Below are 21385 nucleotides of genomic sequence, written 5' to 3' on the forward strand. Positions count from 1 at the left end.
ACCCACACATGCACACATACATAAACACAAAACACGCACACACGCACATAATAGGTTCTATATATCAAAGAACACAGGGTATGGTATTTTTTTCCTGAGCCTGGCTAATTTAGCTTATCAGGTCTCTAGTACAGCGATGCAATTGAGCTGAGTGGATTAAAAACCAGGTCCCAGCCACCTGTTTTCTCTGGGGAAACATTTGTCATTGGCATGGATGCTCCCACACTAAGAGTGAACGGTTGGAAGTCAGTCCATCCAGAGAAGGGAAGTTGAGAAACAGGCTGGTGCATTTGTTCTGGTGTCCAGTTAAGTCATTTTCAAACCAATTACTAGTTCTAACAGATGAAGAAGGCCATTCCAGATGAGTGAAGGAAAACATTTTCAAGAAGGTATGGCACATATACACCACATGCATATTGGAGCTCATGGTATTATAAAAAAATGTGAATGGTGTAAAATTGCATGTGAATCCTTTATCCAGGACACAAGGAGGCAGATTTTGGTTCCCAGATTTATTTATGCATCCTCTTCCAGATTATTATTATTATTATTATTATTATTATTATTATTATTATTATTATTATTATTATTATTATTATCCAGGACACAGGGAGGCAGATTTTGGTTCCCAGATTTATTTATGAATCCTCTTCCAGTTTTATTATTATTATTATTATTATTATTATTATTATAGTAGTAGTAGTAGTAGTAGTAGTAGTAGTAGTAGTAGTAGTAATTGTTATCACATCATCATTGGTTGCTGTTGTTGAGACAGTTTCTCTGTGTAACCCTTTCTCTCCTGGAACTCACTCTGTACACCAGGCTGTCCTCCTGCTCAGAGATCTGCCTGCCTCTGCATCCCGAGTACTGGGATTTCTTCTAATAAAAGCTAATATATGACAAATTTAACTTTTACATAAAATGTGTTATATGAAACATAAAAAATGCATCAGTCAAACTGAAGCTGAATGTTTGGGGGGGAATAATTCAATTATTTCTACTATACCATATAGAGGGAAGGAGGTCCCCCTTGGTCTTATACCTAGGGGAGGGGAATATAGGGTGAAAGCAGGTGGGAGGGAGAAATGGGAGGATTCAAATGATGGGATAACAGCTGAGTTGTCATCTGAATAAATTAATAAAATTAAAAATAAAAATACTGTATAGCTAAAAAAAAAGAAAAAAAGAAAAGTTTCACTGAGTTAGTAAAATATTTTTAAATTTTTAAAAACCATAATTTAAGGACTGGAGAGATGACTCAAAGATTAAGAGTACTTCTGTTACTCTTGCAGAAGACCCCACGTCCTGTTTGTAGCACCCACATTGCAGCTCACAATTGACTATAAGTCCAGTTCCAGGGGATCTCTTACCCTCTTGACTTCCAAAGGCTTCTGTACAAACATAGTGTATATAGACATCCTGGTATACATAACCATAACATAAATGCTTTTCAAAGAGGAAAAACAATTTAGATATTATTCAGCTGTTCTCAACCTTCCTACTGCTGTGACCCTTTACTCTGTAGTTCATCATATTGTGGTGACCTTCCCCCACCCATAAATTGTGTTGCTACTTCATAACTGTCATTTTGCTACTGTTATAAGTCATAATGTAAATATCGGATATACAGGGTATCTGATGTGCACTGCCTTTCATGAACCGCAAGTTGAGAACTGCTGACTTAGATTATTAAAATAACCAACAAGATTGACCAACTTGTTATAGTTGAAAGCAAAATCATCGCTGACTAACCAATCAATATGTAAAATTTTTGAATTTTAAAGGCTGGTGTATATGTTCATCTCTGAGTGGGCCTGCCATGCCAGGGCCTGTGGAGGCCACGAAAAGCACATCGAACCCCTCGAGATGGAGTTCCAGGTACGTTTTCAGCCACACAACGTATGTTCTGAGTTTGACACTCCAGTATTCTGAAGAGCAGGAAGCAGTTTTAACACCATGAGTATCTTTCCAGCCCCAAGGGTGGGCTTTTAGTCTTCTGATCCCTAGAACTAATTCGAAGGATTTTTTGAGATCACTTTTGCTACAATTACAGGTCTATGATTTTAATCCTTGAGGATTCTATATGGTTATCCTTACATTTCCCACTCTCTGCATTGCGTTGTTCATGTCTTTTAAGATCATGGCACGTGAAAGTCAGTCCCCGCTCTCCACTCAACTGTGGAGAATGTCCTGTCCATCGGCTAGATCTGGGGTAGGGGTTTGATGCTCACCACATGTATTGTCCTTGGCTGGTGCCATAGTTTGAGCAGGACCCCCTGGGCCCAGATCTGCCCATGATAATGTTATTCTTGTAGGTTTCTAGGACCTTCTGGATCCTTCTATTTCCCCATTCTCCCATGCTTCTCTCACCCAGAGTCTCAATAGGATGTCCTCTCTTGTGTCCCACTTTCCTGGTAAGTGAACACTTTCATGGAACATGCCCCTTGGGCTAGTGTCCTGATATAAATGAGTATATATACCATTTGAGTCTTTCCGCTTCTGGGAACTTTGGTGCCCCATATTTGAACATGTTCCCTGGATGGGGAGGCCTGGTGGCACTCAGAGGAAGGATAGCAGGCTACCAAGAAGAGACTTGATACCCTATGAGCACATACAGGGGGAAGAGGTCCCCCTCAGTCACAGTCATAGGGGAGTGGAGTAAGGGGAAAATGGGAGGGGGAGGAATGGGAGGATACAGGCGACGGGATAACCATTGAGATGTAATATGAATAAATTAATAAAATATTTTTTAAAAAGATCATGGCATGAACTGCAGACAGAAAGTTCAGGTGGGATATTAGATGCACTGAGAATGACCCCAAGTGAAAACATGTTACAAACACCATTCCCACCCAGAACTCCCAACCAGAGGATCGGGGGTCCCTTCAGTTGCAAATCCCCAGCACTTTAAAGACATTCATTAAGGAAAAGGTTGTGTTTTCAAAGATGCTTAGACTTTTATTGAGTGCATTGGGTATCTAAATATTGCAAAGTGTGATGGGGAAGCAAGAGTAATAAAGCCAGCTGTGGGGGAAAACATTGTGAAGGAACAACCCTAGCTGTAAGCTAAAACCACACCACAGGTGTGCAACTTGGAACAAACTATATAGGATTAACATGACAAAGGAAAGTCTTGCTAAAGATCAATTCTTGCTGTTTCAACCAAGACTAAACACGCACCTCTCCCTGCTGTTCCTCTTCAACCCAGGTATAAATGCCAGAATATTCAGATTCTTTTTATTATGCTGGCACATTTCAGTGTTCTGTAATTCCTCGGAAGTGCGATTTGTCCAGTCTGTGGGTGAAAAAGAAAGGTTTTTTTTTTTTGTCTTGTTACATTACTAATTTGGTGTGTTTTTACAGGAATGTGCTATGCACACACGTGAGGGTCGGAGGACTATTCATGGGAGTCCATCTTCCTCTTTCTACTATTTGGGTTTTGGGCTGTCAGGCCCGATAAGTAGAACCTTCACAACACTATCATGGGCGGATCTGGGCTCAGAAGTTCTGCTCAAACTATGACACCAACCAAGGACAATACATGTGGTGAGCATCAAACCCCTACACAGATCTAGCCAAGGCACAGGTCATTCTCCACAGTTAAGTAGAGAGCAGGGACTGACTTTCACACAAACCCCATTTGACCATGTCCTCTTGATGGGGATACCTGGTGGCAATCAGAGGAAAGATAAGCAGACTACCAAGAAGAGACTTGATACCCTAGCATCATATTCAGGGGGAAAAGGTCCCCATCAGTCACAGACATAGGGGAGAGGAGTAGGGTGAATGCGGGAGGGAGGCAGGAATGGGAGGATACACGGGATGGGATAACAATTGAGATGTAATATGAATGAATTAATAAAAAAATTACAATGCAAAAAAGAAGAAGAACCTCCATGGACTGAGCCATGTCACCATCCCAATTTTTCTTGACAATCATTTGCCCCTGTATACTAATGACTACCTCTCCATCACCCTTCCCTTGGAATGACTGAGAGGAAGGTATTGAGTGATAAGAGAAAGCATGATTCTCTCCTAGATAGTAGAAACCTGGTGGTGTGTGTGTATATAGAAATACATATAAAAAATCTACCTAGATGATAACATTAAACGTTAAAAATAATGAAGTAAAAATAACTGTTTTCACCTGTTTATGTTAAGTGCCTAATCATCTTATCATTTATTTGAATTTTATATTATAATTTATTCAGATTACATTATCAATTGTTTTCTCCTATCTTGGATATTACTGTTCCCCCACTCCCTCCCTCTTTCACTCTATTCCCCTCCAGTAGGTCTGTGACAAAAGGGGCCCTACTCCCCCACCATATGGCCACAGCCTATCAAGTCTCATCTTGGTAGCCTTCCTAATTTTTTTCTCTGAGTGCCACCAGGCCTCCCCACCAAGGGCAAGTGGTCAAACATGGAGCACCGGAGTTCATGTCAGAGTCAGTCCCCACTCTCCACACTTCCAAAAGTCCTGAATTCAATTCCCACAGCCACATGGTGACTCACAATCATCTATAATGAGATCTGGTGCCCTCTTCTGGTTTACAGGTGCACATGCAGGCAGAACATTTTATAAATAATAAATAATAAATCCTTTTGAAAAGGTACATGCCACTAGCCTGCAGACTTTCTAACAAAGAAAATGAGAGGAGACGGTAAGAAAGAAGTGAGAGAGAGAGGAGAAGAGAGAGGAGAGAGAGAGAGAGAGAGAGAAGAGAGAGAGAGAGAGAGAGAGAGAGAGAGAGAGAGAGAGAGAGAGAGAGAATGAATGAATGTCTGGTGATATATTTGGGGCAGTCACTAACAGAGCATGGTATTCATAATTGTGTAGAAATCAAGGATGGTCCTCAATATCCTGCAGTGCAACAGTGGTCCCTCACAGCAAAACTCTGTAGCCCATTATCATTGTGGCTGAACTTCAGCAAAATAACATAGAAGAACTCTTTGAAGCCATGAGAGACAGTGTGTACTCACCCAAGAATCTTCAGGCTACAGTGTTTGGAAATCAAAGCGTCACACAGCACCCCCAGCCCATTGTGGTCCAAGGCTATCCAGTCTAGATTTAGGTTAGTCAATGTTTTGCAGGTAGTAAGAGCTGAGGCTAGGTCTTCACAACAGTTGGTAGTTAACTCACACATGTCTAACCTGTGACAGAGAAAATGCCCATAAAAAGACTGTTGTTTGATGCCAGTTTCTGGTTTCTGAGCAAAGAGCTAACCAGCCCCAAATGTCCACAGTACCCATACTGAGCAAATCTTGGTTTCAAATCCAAAGGAGTTTTAAACTCATAAGTTGAGAACCATTGTTCTAAATGTCCTGCATTATTCCTATTAGTTCAGCTCTCAGTCCTTATTAAAGAAGCTCTTTTGGCACTGGACTGGTTAATATGGAGACTCACAGCTGGTAACGGTCCATGTTCAGAGACTCACAACAGAGCAATCAGCCTTACATGAGGCATCTATATCAGCCCCTCCCCCTAAGGCTTGGGAGAACAGCACAGAAGAGAGGGCAGAAAGACTAGAAGAAGCAGAAGTTGTGGTGGGGGAAGACATGATAGGAGCATTGCACCAATGCAGCAGCCATTGCCTGCATAAGACCTGTGCAATAGCATTTCCATCAAAACTTATGCGCCCATGCTAGGTGGAATTCTTCTTAATCCTACTATCCCTCTAGCTTGTCCATATCTAGTTGAGACCCCTTTCCCACCTTGACAGTTAGTAGAGACTCACCCAAGAGACTGCAATTTACAATTCGGATGCCTCAGAGCTTCACAGAGCTGTTTGACACCAGTGTCTTGTATGTTATTGTTTCCCAGTTTCAGGATCTTTAGCTTTTTACTGCAGGTGAGGATAGCAGAGATCGTCTTACAGCATTCTGAAGTGAAATAGCAACCAGACAACCTGGGAAGACATACATGCCAACATGCTCACTTGCTACTCCTTCCGTTTTGATTTGTGAACTGTTAATTTTATTTTTTAGAACTTCAGCCAGAGTGCTGCATCTACAGCCATCCTCATCGCTCCGCTTCTCCTTCCGATTTCTCCCAGTTTCCCTTTCAAATTCATACTCTTTTTATTACTGCTACATGTATACATATATGATACATTTGTGTGCCATGCATGCACACATGTTCACGTGTATATGTAACCTATGAAGTCCATTTAGCTTTGCTCGTATGTACGTGTGTCCACAGGATTAGAAAACCTGGGTGAGAGTTTTTCCCTGGAGGAGACTGAGTCTTCCCCTCTCACACGCATTCTTCGAGCACCTTGCCTTTTTTGAGACAGGGTCTCAAGTAACCCAGTCTGGCTTCAGACTCATTTCATAGCTGAGGATGACCTTGAACTTCTGACCCTTATACCTCTATCTCCCCGTGTTGAGATTATAGGTGAGTAGCCACCACAGCTTTTTTTTAAAGGCTGTGCTGGAGAATCAAACTCAAGGCTCTGTGTTAAGTAAGCATTCTACCAACTGAGCTACATCCTTACTCCATGAGATTCTACCTTAATAGCTTGGCTTATTTCTATTTATTTGTATCAACCCAATACCCAAGCACTTCTGAAATGCTGCTGCTGCTTCTCCATCTGGGGTACTCTGTTCCTTGTTGCCTCACCGCAATTCTTCAGCTTTGGTCTCTTCTGGTGTTCCTGCTCTTATTTCTCCTGGTTAAAATACATATGTCCTGAAAAATCAGTGGGGCTCCCTTATGGCTCATGTCAGATATCTGGGTAAATGTCACCATGTCATGAACTTCTTTCAGTATTTAATGTAATAGCATGTACTCAAACTCTCCCTGAACCTCAAGCTCATAGTTTCCTATGACACTTTTTTTAAAAGATTTATTTATTACATATACAGTGCGCTGCCTGCATGTACACTTGCAAACCAGAAGAGGGCACCAGATATCACGATAGATGGTTGTGAGCCACCATGTGGTTGCTTGGAATTGAACTCAGGACCTCTGGAAGAGCAGATGGTGCTCTTAACCGCTGAGCCATCTCTTCAGCCCTCCTATGACACTTTCAGTAATGCTTAAGAGAGGAGTTAAGGGAGAGAAGAAATATAATACATATAAGGTGAAGAATAGAGAATACATAGATGATGCACTGTTGTTAAATACAGACATTAGGTCTTTGTTAAGTGGTTAATGAACATATAACAGTAGATGGTATATTGGTGGATAACAGCTGATGATATGCAGGTGATTAAAGGAAGAGATAATTAATTAGTATGAAAGTAAAAACTACATTTATAAATGATAGAAAAGGGAGAGATGTTAAATTCATAAATGATAGATAATAGGTAGGTAGATATAAGATAGGCAGATATGTAAATATACACGTAAACAGACATATGGATTTATGCAAGTATAATTGTTGTTAAGCAGGAATGAATTTTATCCTCCAGGGGATGCATATAGCATCTAAAGACATTTCAGTTTGCTACACTAAGAAAAAGGGATGCTACTGGCTTCTGCAAATCACAGGAGAGCCACAATCACAATGCCAACAGTGTAAAGATTTAAAAACTGCGATGTTTGCACACAGACACAGTACCTCTGTGCCTCCTATGCATACAGGCGCATCACCTCAATTCTCTCAGATGAGAATTGTGTTTAACCTTTTTATACATCAAGAACGGTTTAAAAAAGATCACCTGCCCAAGTCCCCACTGATGCTGATGGAACCCTGGATCCCACTCAGTTCCAGCTCAAGAGCAGCAAAGGACACTCACCCTCTTCTGACAACTTCTTTGCTCAAGACTGAGTCAGCAAGGCAGTAAGCATCCCAGGAGAACCAGCTGGAAAAATCACAGCCTTGCTTTCTCAAGGAGACACCACTGTGATGTCTTCACTGTTTGGTCTGCTTTAACAAAACATTAGATTGGATGGCTCATACACAGCAGATATATGTGACACACCGTTCCAAAGACTAGAAATCCAAGATCGATGTTTATACGTTGATAAGATATGTGTAGAAAGCCTTATTTCTTTGCTCATGGCTATACCTTCTTTTTTATCTGTGTCTGTGTGCACATGCCTGTGTGGGTGTATATGTACATGTTGGGGGATGCTCACGGAGGCCAGAAGAGGACATTGGATCCCTTGGCACTGGAGTTACAGGTGATTATGAGCTGCTGGATCTGTGTGCTGGAATCTAGGTCCTGGTCCTCATGAGTCAGTAACAAGCACTCTCAGCCAGTGAGCCATCTTTCCAGCCCTGACGGAGTCTAACTGTGTTCTCGTGTGATGGAATGCATAAAGCAGTCTCTGGGGCTTCTTTTCTCAGGGCAGTAATATCACTCGTGGGAATCCACTCTCATGAACCAATCACTCAGCTTTCCATGTCTTAAGATGGCTACCACGGCTTCATCACTGACTCTCAAGTGATGCTGATGTTCATACGCGCCTCCCCTCCTACTTCTTTCTGAGTGCCACTATATGAAACAGCATTCCCATCAGTGAATGAGAACACAGCCCTACCATAATTCCTGGAGGAGGCACATTGGGGCCTTCAAAGCTTCACACAGAATATTCGCTCCAGTGTCTTCTAGGAAATTTGATGCCAGATCAAGCAGAGAGAGGTGTTGGCTCCACGAAATGCCATTGTAGAGATGGCCACAGGCAATGAAGTTGAGACAGCAGTAAGACAGCCTGCAAGAAAATCACATATCAGCAGCTCCCTTACTTTCCCAGCATTCCCGTGTCTCTACAAAGACCTTCATGTTCTTCCTTTAGTGAGTTTCTATTTTGTATTATAAAGAAAAAAACTTGAAATGGGCTGGTGACATGGCTAAAGTTCCTTGCCAGCAAATCTGAAGAGCTGGGTTAAATCCCATGTGATGGAAGAAAATAAACAACTCGCCTTGCATGCTCCATATGTACACATGTACACACACACACACACACACACACACACACACACACACACAAGAATTAATTTCAATGTTTTGAAAAATTGTCATTATGGATCAACAGAGAGGTTTCCAAAATTGACTGTTGACTTATGTGATTGATTTGCAAAACAATCAACTAATACTTCCAGCCATATCAGAAACTCAACATCCTGTAGAATCCTGCCCTAGTGGAATATATTCCATTGGATTTTTAAAAAAATTTATTTCTTTTATTGTCTATGTGAGTAGGTGTATGTATGTGTGTATTTATATCTGTTTGTCTCTGTGCAGGTGCAGGTACATTTGGAGGTCAGAGGACAAACTCAGATGTCATATTCTGAAATACCAGCCACACCATTGAGGTAGGGGGCTCTCGCTAGCTCAGAACTTGTTTATTAGATATGGATGGTTGTCCAGTGAGCCACAGGGATCCTGCTGGCTTCACTTCAGTGTGGCACTACAGCTGGCTCTTTCATGTGGGTTCTGGGGATCAAACTAAGGCCATTATGCTTGAGTGGCAAGTGTTTTTTGTTTTTTTGTTTTTTGTTTGGTTTTGTTTTGTTTTTACTAACTTTGCCATTATTCCAGCCCAATCCTCTTATTTTATCTTAACTATTTTTTTCTAATCCTGTTACTAGTATGGCTTAAAGACTAGTATTTAATTAATTTTTTTTCATTTTTTATTTAATTAATTTATTCAGATTATAACTCAATTGTTATCCCATCACTTGTATCTTCCCGCTCCTCCCTCCTTCCCAATTCCACCCTATTCCCCTCCCCCAGGTCTATGACTGAGGGGGACTTGCTCCCCCAATTTATGGTCACAGGCTATCAAGTCCCATCTTGGTAGCCTGCTTATTTTTTCTTTGAGTGTCACCAGGCCTCCCCAACCAAGGAAAAGTTGTCAAATACGAGGAACCAGAGTTCATGTCAGAGTTAAGACTAGTATTTTAAATATAAAACTCACGATCAATGTAGCTCTTTATAATTACTAGTCACCAAGTGTAACTTAATCCAATCTACCATTTAATATCAACTAGTAATTAAATAAGCAAATAATTTTGTCTTTTAATATCATTTGTCCTGCCTCTTCTGAAACATCCTCCAACTTTTTTATAGTGCATTTTTTCTGCTTTTCTTTTGTACATTTAACTCTAGGACTGGAGAGATGTTTCTACTTAGTGATATGGCAGCTGAGGCATGGAAAGTGACTAAGTCTAATGACTCATCTCATGATCTCCTGCATTCCTCAGTGGGCATTTGACCACCTTTATAATGGTTGGACCTGTGTGCATGTTTCTGCAATTTCTCTGGGGTATACTCCCCCAGAACAACTCACATCAGTGTCTCCAGGACACAGGTCGGACACTTAAGGATTTCACACAGAAACATCACTCCTTTGTCTTTCAAGGGATTTTCAACCAACGAGAGATTTCTCAACTTGCGGTAGTTGATAGAAGTAGCAATTATGCCACATGCCTCACTTGAGATGTTACATTTTCCCAACCTACATTTGAGAAATATGTCATGGGTTAAAAATGGCATCTCTAGGTGATCTACGTAAGAATGCCCTATTGTTCAAACAAATGCCCCAGATTCTCTTTTTTTCACATTATAATTTTTTATTAATTCATTCATATAATGCCCCAGATTATAATACTATACATACCAGTCCACAGCTACATCATAAAAGCTTATTTAACTTATAAATAGAATTGTGTGATTGTCTCTGTGAATTAGAGCTCTACTGGCTGAGAATACACACCAGAACCAATTGTTTTCAGCTATGGGTAATGTTTAAACTCAAGGATTCATTTGTAAATGTTTGGTGATGTTATTGATTGTCACAACAACCAACAGAGAGATAGAGCGTTACTGGAATGTAGTGGGTAGCAGCCATGACCTTTAATGTACAGATAGACCTCAATTGCTAAAATATGACCTGAAACCAAATAAATCTGAGTACCAATATCAACACACACACACACACACACACACACACACACACACACGCACACGCACTTACATTTTGAGTCTCTTACAGTGACCTTTCCCTTCGAGCTTTCATGTATTAGTTATAAAACCCATTGTATTTGACCTGTGCTTCTGACCAACCAGCAATAGGTTGACATTCTCACAGCCTACTCCTTGTGCTAACATACAGAGGAGATCATAAAGAGTGTGGGTTTTGTCATGCCACTTGCCAGCTTAGTATGTTCAAAAGAGATGATGAAGGAAAGATTATAGAAACAGTCATGGAGATCATGTGTATGCCGTAATATCTGGAAGGGTTCCAAGTAAAAGAACCTTTGCCCCACAGACATAGAGTGTATCCCCCCACACAAAACTAGAAGACCTCTATTCTATTTCAATTCTATCACTGTGATAAAACCCTCTGACAAAAACAACTTAGCGAGGACATGGTTTGGCTTACACTTCCAGGTCCATCACTGAGGAAGACAGAGTAGGACCCTGGATGTAAGACTCATAAAGAAGATGCCTACTGGTTCATGCTTATCAAGTTGGATTTCTTAGAAACACCAGAACCACCTGCCTGGTAAACCATGCCTACTCACAGTAGACTAAGACCTCTTATATCACTTAGCAATCAAGAGAATTCCCTCCCCAATATGCCCAACATAGCACACAGAGTCTTCAGGTCAAGTGACCAGATTCTTCATGTCAAGTTGGCAGTTAATTCTAAGCAGGGGATTGTCTTAAATGGAGGCTTTTCATATAAGTATGACTTTCTAAATCCAAACTGAACTTATCACTGAGGATGGTGGATGAAAATGATAGCTACAGAACATAATACTAGCTTGGTTCTTCTGGGGACTGGCCGCTATGCTGTACTCCACCAAAAATCACCTCATTAGCATAAAAGTCGATCCTTGGAAAATGCCAAGAGGTTAGAATCTTCATGCTGGGAACCAAGGCAACAATCCAAACATCAAAGAAAAATGGTTCTTCTACTACCACTAAGCACTCATGAATTTACAAAGGTTTGCCATTCTGCCAGACTGCAAGTTGTTTAGCATTAGCTGGCATACTACAAATGCCAATGATGATGAACTCTCACCTGAGACAGCATGTCACTTAAAAATAACAGATTATCAGTACCCTGCCAGCTTCAACTCATTTTTATGCCATTTCCACACAGACCAGTTGCATGGCTGCCTCCTGTTTTTCTTCTCCAGTCTCCCATCAAAGGCCGAGGGGAAGTTTTATTTATGGACTGTGTCTGTGCCAACAGATTTTACAAAATGCCTTTGCAAATTGACCTCTGACACCTACAGGTACCTGCCCTACACACTAAATAAATAAATGTAATAGAATCCCTATGTGCTGTTATGTTAATATTCAAATCATTCGGGAAAAAAAAGTCATCAAGAACACAAGGGACGGGCACTGACACAACGTTAGCAAATGAGATCAAAGTACATTATTAACATAGGTGAAAAAGCTGCTGTAATGGGGTAACTAAAGAGATAGACCAGCACTTGTTGTGTCAACAGAAGACTAGAGTTCAGTTCCAGGCACCCACATCAGGTAGCTCACAACTGCATATAACTCCAGCTCCCGGAGATCTCATGCCTTCCTTCTGGCTTTTGAAGGCATCTACATGCAAGCTCCAGCACACACGCACACAAGAAAACACTTTTAACAAACAGAAAAAGAAGAAATGATCAAAATTGAACTCGTTCTGTAAGACATGTGCTAATGCAAAGCAAAACTTGCAAAGTTAAGTCTTAAAAATTGATTTTTAAAAGACATGAGGCTCCTGTACGTGGACAACACATTGACTTACAGTAGCACCTCCACTTTGCACGTTGGGGAGCTCAGAGTCAAGCACAGAGCCTCCACCATATACACTGAGAAGTTAGTGCCATACAGGTTCAGGGATTTCAGGTGAGGCAGCTGAGGAAACATTTTAAGCAATGACCCATCTCCAAAGTTAGTCATGAAGGAACACTGCGGAATAAAGCCAAAAGACACGTTATACAGGGGCGTATGAGTCCATCGCAAAGCAACTTGTATATGCCTTATTCCATACTTCATCTTAGGTACCATGGTTGTCTGGGAATTCTGGTCACCCCATAAGTTCTCACTGGTTATCTCCAAGTGCCACAGAAGCACCAAGGCTCAAGCTACCATCCATTTTTTTCCATTTCCCCCTCCTCTGTATAACACATACAACATTCTAACATCACTCACACTTACCCTCATATCAAACTCTAAACATTGCCTGTCGCGGCTAATTGTAGTTGCCACCTTGACATCCTCTAGGAAGGGGGAACCTGAATGAAGAATTGCCTCCATCAGACTGGTATGTCTCTGAGGGCATTTTCTTGATTGGTAATTGTTTTAGAACTGCCCTTGTGTGGGGCATTACCCCTGGGCAGGTAGGTCTGATCTAATTGTGGACAGGCCACGGAGAGAAAAGCCAGTAAGAAGCATTTCTTTATGGTCTCTGACTTAGTTCTGGCCTTCAGGTTCCTGCCCTCACCCCTCTTGGTGATAAGTTATGACCCAAGAGTGGTAAAATTAAATAAACACTTTCCTTTCTTTCCCCAGGCTGCTTTTTGTTTCTCACAGCCATCAGAAACCAAACCAGAAATAAAACCTTGTTCATAGCACAGACACCTGTGTTTGTATTAATGTTCCCAGCTGTGTGTATCCCAAGGGAAGGGCCCATTTTCTTCAAGGACTAATGTTTTTCTGTTCTTTATTTTGCTTGTTTGTTTTGTGATATGGAGTTTTACTGTGTAGCTTTGGCTGTCCTAAAACTCACTATGTAGACCAGGCTGGCTTTAAACTCAGTGATCCACCTGTCTCTGCCTCCCTAGTGCTGGGATTAAAGGGCATGTCACCACTACCACCACCACCACCACATAGAATGTTTCCTAGAGCTCATGAAAACTAGATTTAAATTTTTGACTTTTTGTGCTTATTCCCTTTTCAAGGGAAAAATGTGGCCAAACATGCATGGCTAAGTTTTCTTTCTTTCTTTCTTTCTTTCTTTCTTTCTTTCTTTCTTTCTTTTTTTTTTTTTGTTTTTTTTTGTTGTTTTTTTATTTTTTTGTTTTTCAAGACAGGGTCTCTCTGTGTAGCCTTGGCTGTCCTGGACTCACTTTGTAGACCAGGTTGGCCTCGAACTCACAGCAATCCACCTGCCTCTGCCTCCCAAGTGTTGCGATTAAAGGCATGCGCTACCACGCCTGGCCCAATGGCTAAGTTTTCTAATGAAAATAAATAGATGTTGGCATGATGACTAAGAAATTATTATTGGGCTGGACACATGGCTCAGTGGTTAAGAGCACATACAGCTCTTGCTGAGGACTAGAGTTCAGTTCCAAGCACCTCACAACCGACCATAACTCTAATTCCAGAGGACCAAATTCAGATACACACATACATATACACAATTCAAAACAATTGAAAAATTAGACTTTTAATTAACATTCATTGAAGTCTCTAAAATTTAGTCAATTCCTGTTGTGTGTGATTTTAATGCACACACATGCATGCGCATACACACACACACACACAATGTATAGGCATTTATAAACATATCAGATATATGTATGAATGGCATGGAAAAATATAAATATGTGACTCTTGGTACTATTGTATCTGCTACTTTGGACTTTAGTTCTACATTTATTTATGCAGTAGTCTCCTCCACAAGGAAGAGGGGATTTCTTCTATCTACTTAAACGATGACTGACTATCAAACTTACGATAAGCTTTTGAGCTTAAATGCAGTCTCAGGTTCCATTATGTGAGATGGAGACAGTGATTCGCAGAAAAGCTTAAAGGCCTCCTTATTGAAATTACAGCTGTCTAGATCCAACACGCGCAATTTATGGAAAATGCTGCATAATATTCTCCAATGTATGATTGCATTTCTGCAATGAGATAACATTATTCTCTTCTGGATAAGTGAATTTCAAGACATTATTAAGATAGGCATATCACTCCCAACTCCCTCCCAAAACTTTCAGTTACCCTTGACACAGGAAGAAGTCCATCCAGGTAAAATGGGTCAACATCGCATACTGATTATGAAGGCAATCCCTGGGCAGGAGATATCTCCAAGATTAAGACCACTTGATGCTATTACAGAGGACCCAAGTTCGATACCCAGAACCCATGTGGAAAGTCACAACCATCTGTAGTGTCAGTTACAAAGGAGCTAATGGGCTCTTCTGAACTCCACAGGCACTGTACTCATGTGGTACACAGACATACACACAGGCAAAACACTCATACACATTAAATAAATCTTCAAAAAAGAGAGCAGAGGGGAGAGGGGGAGGGCACAGGTAAGCAGAGAGAAGAAGGGAGACAAAAAGGGACAGGGGAGAGGAGAGGAGGGGAGGGGAGAGGAGGGAGAGGAGGGGAGGGAGAGGAGGGGAGGGGAGAGGGGAGGGGAGGGGAGGGGAGAGGAGGGGAGTGGAGAGGGGAGAGGAGAGGAGGAGAGGGGGAGGGGAGGGGGAGGAGACGGGGAAGAGAGGGGAGGAGAGGGGAGGAGGGGAGGGGAGAGGAGAGAGGAGGGGAGAGGAGAGAGAAGGGGAGGGTAGAGGAAGGGAGGAGAGGAGGGAGAAGGAGAGATAGCACTATGGGCTACAAAATTCCATTGCAGTCTTAATCCTGCAGCAGCTTCTATTGACCTGCAAAAACAACCACGTTGATACAAAGTCAAAAATAAATTGGAGAGAGGCTCACCCAGCTCTACCCATCCCTGCTGGAACTATTTTCTTCTGTGGCAGGAGCAGTCATCTTCAGTGTTGTGTCTAGAGGTGAGCCTACCAGGGTCTAAGGCACCGTTCCAGACCCATGGACACACTGATATCCTTAGTTAAACTAGATTACTGACACAACAAAAGGACATGAATGTAAGAAAAGAACTCGTAAAGAAATTGGAGTGATGGGGTAGAAGGGAAAAAGTCCTGAATAGAAGGTGACAGGTGACAGTAATCAGAATGCATTATATATTATATATATATATTTTCTGTAGCAAACTGCTCAAGACGATTTGTGTTGGCAGCTTCTTCCTCCAGTCATCACACAGGTTTGTCCTAAGTTCCAAGTCAAATTTCTGGTTATCAAATCCATCCAGGATAAACAATATTCTCTTCGGATGGGATAAAATGTCATCCGGTGTCTCTGAAGACTTGGGCAACTTACTTGCGATAAGCTCAGCTAAGCTTAACTCTGGGATATTGTTAAGTGAGAAGACAGAGATGAAGAAAACATACTGAAATCTCTTCTCCCATAAGATTCCTAAGGCCCAATTCAACATTGCTTTTTTTTAAGAAAGTGGTTTTTCCTTCTCCTGTGCTACCTAGTACGACTTCAGTGACTGGTTCTGACTTAGAACGGAACACTTCTAGCAAAGCCTCATACTGGAATTTGATAATTACGTGGTAGCTTCTATCAGGCATAAGAGTCTTGGTCTCCAAGGTCCATATTTCTTCAAATGTAGTCCGAATCAACCCTTTGTATCTATTTTGTTTATCTAAGTTTGAGGAAATCAAAATACAAGGCCGTTAGGAATAGGATACTCCAGAGAATGAAACACAACATTTCTTAAATGCATTAGACAGGAAGCTACCTATTTGCATGAGCAGTGAGTCTCTGGGTCCTGAGGAGAGAGGAATGAGAGGAGAGCCACCCGGTCCTTTCCCTGAAATAACTTACCTAATTCCCCTCACCTGGGCATGCTGTAGGATTTTCCTTCTCATTACACTACAAAGAAAGAATGTTTAGGGCCCCACTCTAATCCCAACTAACCAACCAACCAACCAACAACCAACCAACCTGCTTTTTTCCTACACCCACAGCTCTAGATAGAAGAAACTATTGCATGCAACTATTTCAATGCTGGTGATGCAAATCCCCATGCTAAAGAGGGTATATGAATATTTTAGTGTCAGAGGGGAAGTGGGGTCTGCAGAAAGTAGAGATATAGGGACCCTTCTCTACCTAAAAAAAGTCTATAATGCCAATCAACTTTCCTTGGAACTCTTCCTGCCTTACATACTTTTATTCACAGTGGGGGAAAAAACTCACTTAGCTAACCAATATCATCTTGGTACCCAACATGAGGCCCAAACCCTAGACCCTCAGTTGGTTGTTTCTCCATATTCTGGGTCATAATATATTTTCTATATTGCCTATAAGAGCATTATGACCAAACTAGAAACTCACCTCCGTGTAACCATTGTCATATAGCATGAATTCTTGGTATTTTGTCACATTACAAATTTATGAAGGGCATGGCACCTCCCCAGGAGAAAAAAAAATTCTTCATTTGTACATAATTTCGTGAGTTACGACTCAAAATAGTGTTATGTAGTCTAAAACTTTTCTATCTTCAGTAAGTCATTTAAGACTCATTCTATTTATAATTTTTCAGTTTGATAAATATGTTTACAATTCTGCACTTAGTCAAAGCAAGATTTGCTTCAGGTCACAAGACAGAGTGAAACAAACTCTGGGATTATGTGATGCCATGTTTATGGGTAACAATCCTGACCAGGGTGTCAGGGTGTCCTGGGTTATGTCATAATGCATCTCATAGTTTGAGATATGTTATTTAATGTATCTAGATCAATGCTGTCAGTCAAATGAGATTAAAAGAAAGGGTTTCTCTTGTTATTCAAGGAGGAAGTTAGCTGGCAGCTGGCATGTGATTAATACCATACTTTAATATTTTTCATGAGCTTCTCATGGAACCAGGCTTTCTGAGAGCAGGAGCTTACTGCCTTCTCTGAGATTTAATGGGCCTTGGGTCAGTAATTGGTGCATTAGAAATGTTCTATAAGTTAAAAGAACATTTTTTGTTTTTTCCAGAGGATCTGGGTTCAGTTCTCAGCACTGACACAGCCACTGATAACTACCTGTAAGTCAGCTCCAGGGATTTCTGCTCTCTTCTGGCCACACAGACTGTGCGTGTTCATATATGCCAGCAAAAATAATAACATTTATTTCTACAAATATAAAAAATACCTCTTCAAATCAGAAAATTGGTATTTGCTTGGACATTTTAAGTCTATTACATTTTGTTTTATTTTGAAAACAGATTTACTATATTTACACATTATAAAGTATTGAGTGTTGGGCTACAAATATTAGGGGAACACTGAACCAACATACAACTCCAGCAAGTTGTCCTCTGATATCCACATTCAGTCAATTGTACACTCACAGAAATAAGTAAATACATAAATATGGGTTGGTGTGGCAGCTCGCAGGGTAAAACTGCATACCACTTTTGCAGAGGAACTGAGTAAAGTTCCTAGCACTCACATCAAGAGGCTTACAAACGCCTGCGTTTGCAGCTCCAGCGGGTCTGATGCCTCTCATCTCCAGCATCCCACACTCATGGCACATATGCACATGTTGACACACACAAATAAATATAATTTAAAAATAATATATGTAAAAATTATGTTAAGAGTTTTGTGGCTTAGTGAATTTAGATGTTTTAAGGGGTGTGGCCTTGGTGCTTCCCGCTCCTAACACCCATACCTGTGTGTTGTCACACTTCTCTCCATAATGGACTCTTTATCACTTTAGTACCAGAGCCAAAATAAATTCCTCCATAAGTTGCTTTTGATCATAGTGCTTATCACAGTGATGGAAAAGTAACAGATGCAGTAACCATGTCCCATTATTCTCAGTGTCTTACATGCATATGTCTACTTGGTCCACGCCAAGTAACTGATGCCTTTATCCCTATTAGGAAACAGATGTAGTGACATTGATCATCTTGCCGCATCTGACGAGACAAGTCACATGACTAAGGGCCAGCCAAACCAAGCATGTGGATCCATATCCATGATCATTTTTGATGGCCACTTCTGACATTTTACAGCACCCATTAAGTCATAGCTCTGCCAAAGGATGTATGAAAAACAGACACATTGGAGGCTTAGATGCCTCTGAAATGTGAGATGATCTGATCAGTAATATATTCCCTCCACAAGCATTTTGGCATGCCCCGACCTGGAGCATCTTCCATGGTTGTAAATTTGAGGTGTTCCCCTGCTGTCTTGAGAGATTTGTAGGAAGTAAAGGTCAGATCTCTATGAGAAGAGATGAAGGTCTAGTCTTAGCACTACACATCTCGTTAGAAGGATGAGTAAGTCCTGTGCTAGAACTCCTGTCACAGCTGAGTGTGCCCCGGTGTACCCGTTAACCCCAGAACTCAGGAAGCAGAAGCCGGAAATCATGAGTTCAAGATAAGTCTGGTCTACGGAGTGACTTTAAAGCCAGCCTGGGTGGGGCTGGAGAGATGCTTCAGCGGTTAAGAGCACTAACTGCTCTTCCAAAGGACCTGGGGTTCAATTCCCAGCACCCACATGGCAGCTCACAACTGTCTGTAACTTCAAGATCTGACACCCTCACACAGACATACATGCAGGCAAAACACCAATGCACATACAATAAAAATAAATAAATTGAAAGGAAGAAGAAGAAGAAGAAGAAGAAGAAGAAGAAGAAGAAGAAGAAGAAGAAGAAGAAGAAGAAGAAGAAGAAGAAGAAGAAGAAGAAGAAGAAGAAGAAGAAGAAGAAGAAGAAGCCAGCCTGGGCTACACAGTGAGACGTTTTCAAAGATAGTAAGAACAAACAAAAGAAGGGGGAGATGGAGGAGGGAGGGAGAGAAGGAAGGAGAGGGAGGAATGCCACAGTGAAATGTATTGCTTTGTATGCTAGGTTTTGGAAAGCAAATAAAAGGACAACTTTCTTGGCCAGCTGAAGCAAACAATGTTACTCTCAGGATCTGCCCTACGTGTTTCAATCCGGCCTACAGTTACTTCTTTTAGTAACAGCCATGTGCATTAGGGCACCCTTCCCCACCTCAGTTAATGGATAATCTGCATATACAACCCACTGGTTTCTTCACCCTTTCTCAACGATGGGACAGGTTAGGCTTTTACTCAACAGTGACATCACCTTCACTTTATGGTTGTTAGCTTGGCATTTCTGTGGGACTCTTTTTTTAAAAAATAAGATTTATTTATTTATTATGTATACAGTACTCTGCCTGCATGTGCACCTGCAGGCCGGAAGAGGGCATCAGATCACACTATAGACAGTTGTTAGCCATCATGTGGGTGCTGGGAACTAAACTCAGGACCTCTGGAAGAACAGACAGTGCTCTTAACTTCTGAGCCATCTCTCCAGGCCCTCTGTGGGACTCTTAAGAGTGGGAGCACAGGTGTCTCTGACTCCTCCACATGCTCTTGGGGCCCTTTTCCTTCTACCGAGTTTGTCTTATCTAGCCCCATAATGAGGGTTTGTGCCTCGTTTTTATCGTAACCTGTGCCATGTCTGGTTGCTATGCCTAGGAGGCCTGCTCTTTTCTGAAGGTAAGTGGAGAAACAGTGGGTGTGGGGGAGGGAGAGGGCTAGGTGGAGTGGAGGGAGGGGAAACTGTAGTAGGGACATAATGTGTGAGAGGATGTTTTTTTAAAGCAGCAGCAGCAGCAGCTTCTACATGGCTAACTTTGCCCACGCTCCCGCTTTCTAGCCATACTCACTTCTACTGTGTTTCCGAGGCACAGTCATGAGGTCCTTCTGATTGAGTTACCGCAACAGGCTCAACACCACGTCTAGTGCCTTTCCTGGATAATGTGTATTCAATAGCATTATGAGGTCCTCCTTTAAAGCATTCTTTATTATAGGCCAGGAGATTGGTTTAAGTTTAAATTTCTTTGGCTCTTTTCTGAGGAGCTCTTTAAATTGCAGGAGCTCTTCATCACTGACTTTTTGCAGACACTGCAGTAAGCCATAACTGGATGAGTACATCATCTTGGACAGTGAGCTCAGACCGTAGAGGCTAATAAATCTTCAAAGCCAAGGAATAAGTGACACCTGTCAACTTAAAAAGTCTCAGATTATACATTATGCATTCCTTCACTCAGATATATGTGGCTTCATCCTTCACTCTTTTACTATAATTTATGTGACTCTAATGTTACAATTAATAGCCCAGCAGTAGTGGTGCACACACTTTTTTTCAATCTTTTAAAATTATATTTCTTTTTTTACATATACATTTATATTATTACACATAAAATAAACTGCATACAGCAAAAAGAACCATGAAACAATCAGGAATTATGTAAATGTTACACTCATAGTGTTTTGGTTATTTGTCTTTGACAATCTTGAAGAAAATATCTTTCCTATCTTGGTGCACACCTTTAATCCTAGCAGTTAGAGGCAGACATAGAAGGATCTGAATTCAAAGTTAGACTGGTCTACAGAGAGAGCTCCATGACAGCTATGCCTACACAGAGAAACTCTGTTTCAAAAAGTAATAATAATAATAATAATAATAATAATAATAATAATAATAATAATAATAATAATAATAAATCTTTATGCTAAGACCACAGGAAGAATGAAAGCCAACTGGGGGAAAAAAGATAAATAAAGCAGTGAGGTTCATCAGTAGAGCCAAGGAA

The 21385-nt window shown here is 41.1% G+C and overlaps 1 protein-coding gene across 1 annotated transcript; it reads right to left on the reverse strand.

Moving 5' to 3' along the window:
- Window positions 1–3255: 3255 nt before the first annotated feature.
- LOC127186469 (NACHT, LRR and PYD domains-containing protein 9B-like) lies at window positions 3256–20726 on the reverse strand. The gene is given in 10 exon segments (XM_051142822.1): window positions 3256–3295; window positions 4984–5154; window positions 5739–5909; window positions 8492–8662; window positions 10244–10411; window positions 12713–12876; window positions 14642–14813; window positions 15915–16219; window positions 16221–16426; window positions 20456–20726. Coding segments are annotated over 10 exon segments (1839 nt in total).
- Between the last annotated feature and the right edge of the window lie 659 nt (window positions 20727–21385).

This window comes from Acomys russatus, unplaced genomic scaffold (assembly GCF_903995435.1).
Source record: "Acomys russatus unplaced genomic scaffold, mAcoRus1.1, whole genome shotgun sequence".
Classification (NCBI taxonomy): domain Eukaryota; kingdom Metazoa; phylum Chordata; class Mammalia; order Rodentia; family Muridae; genus Acomys; species Acomys russatus.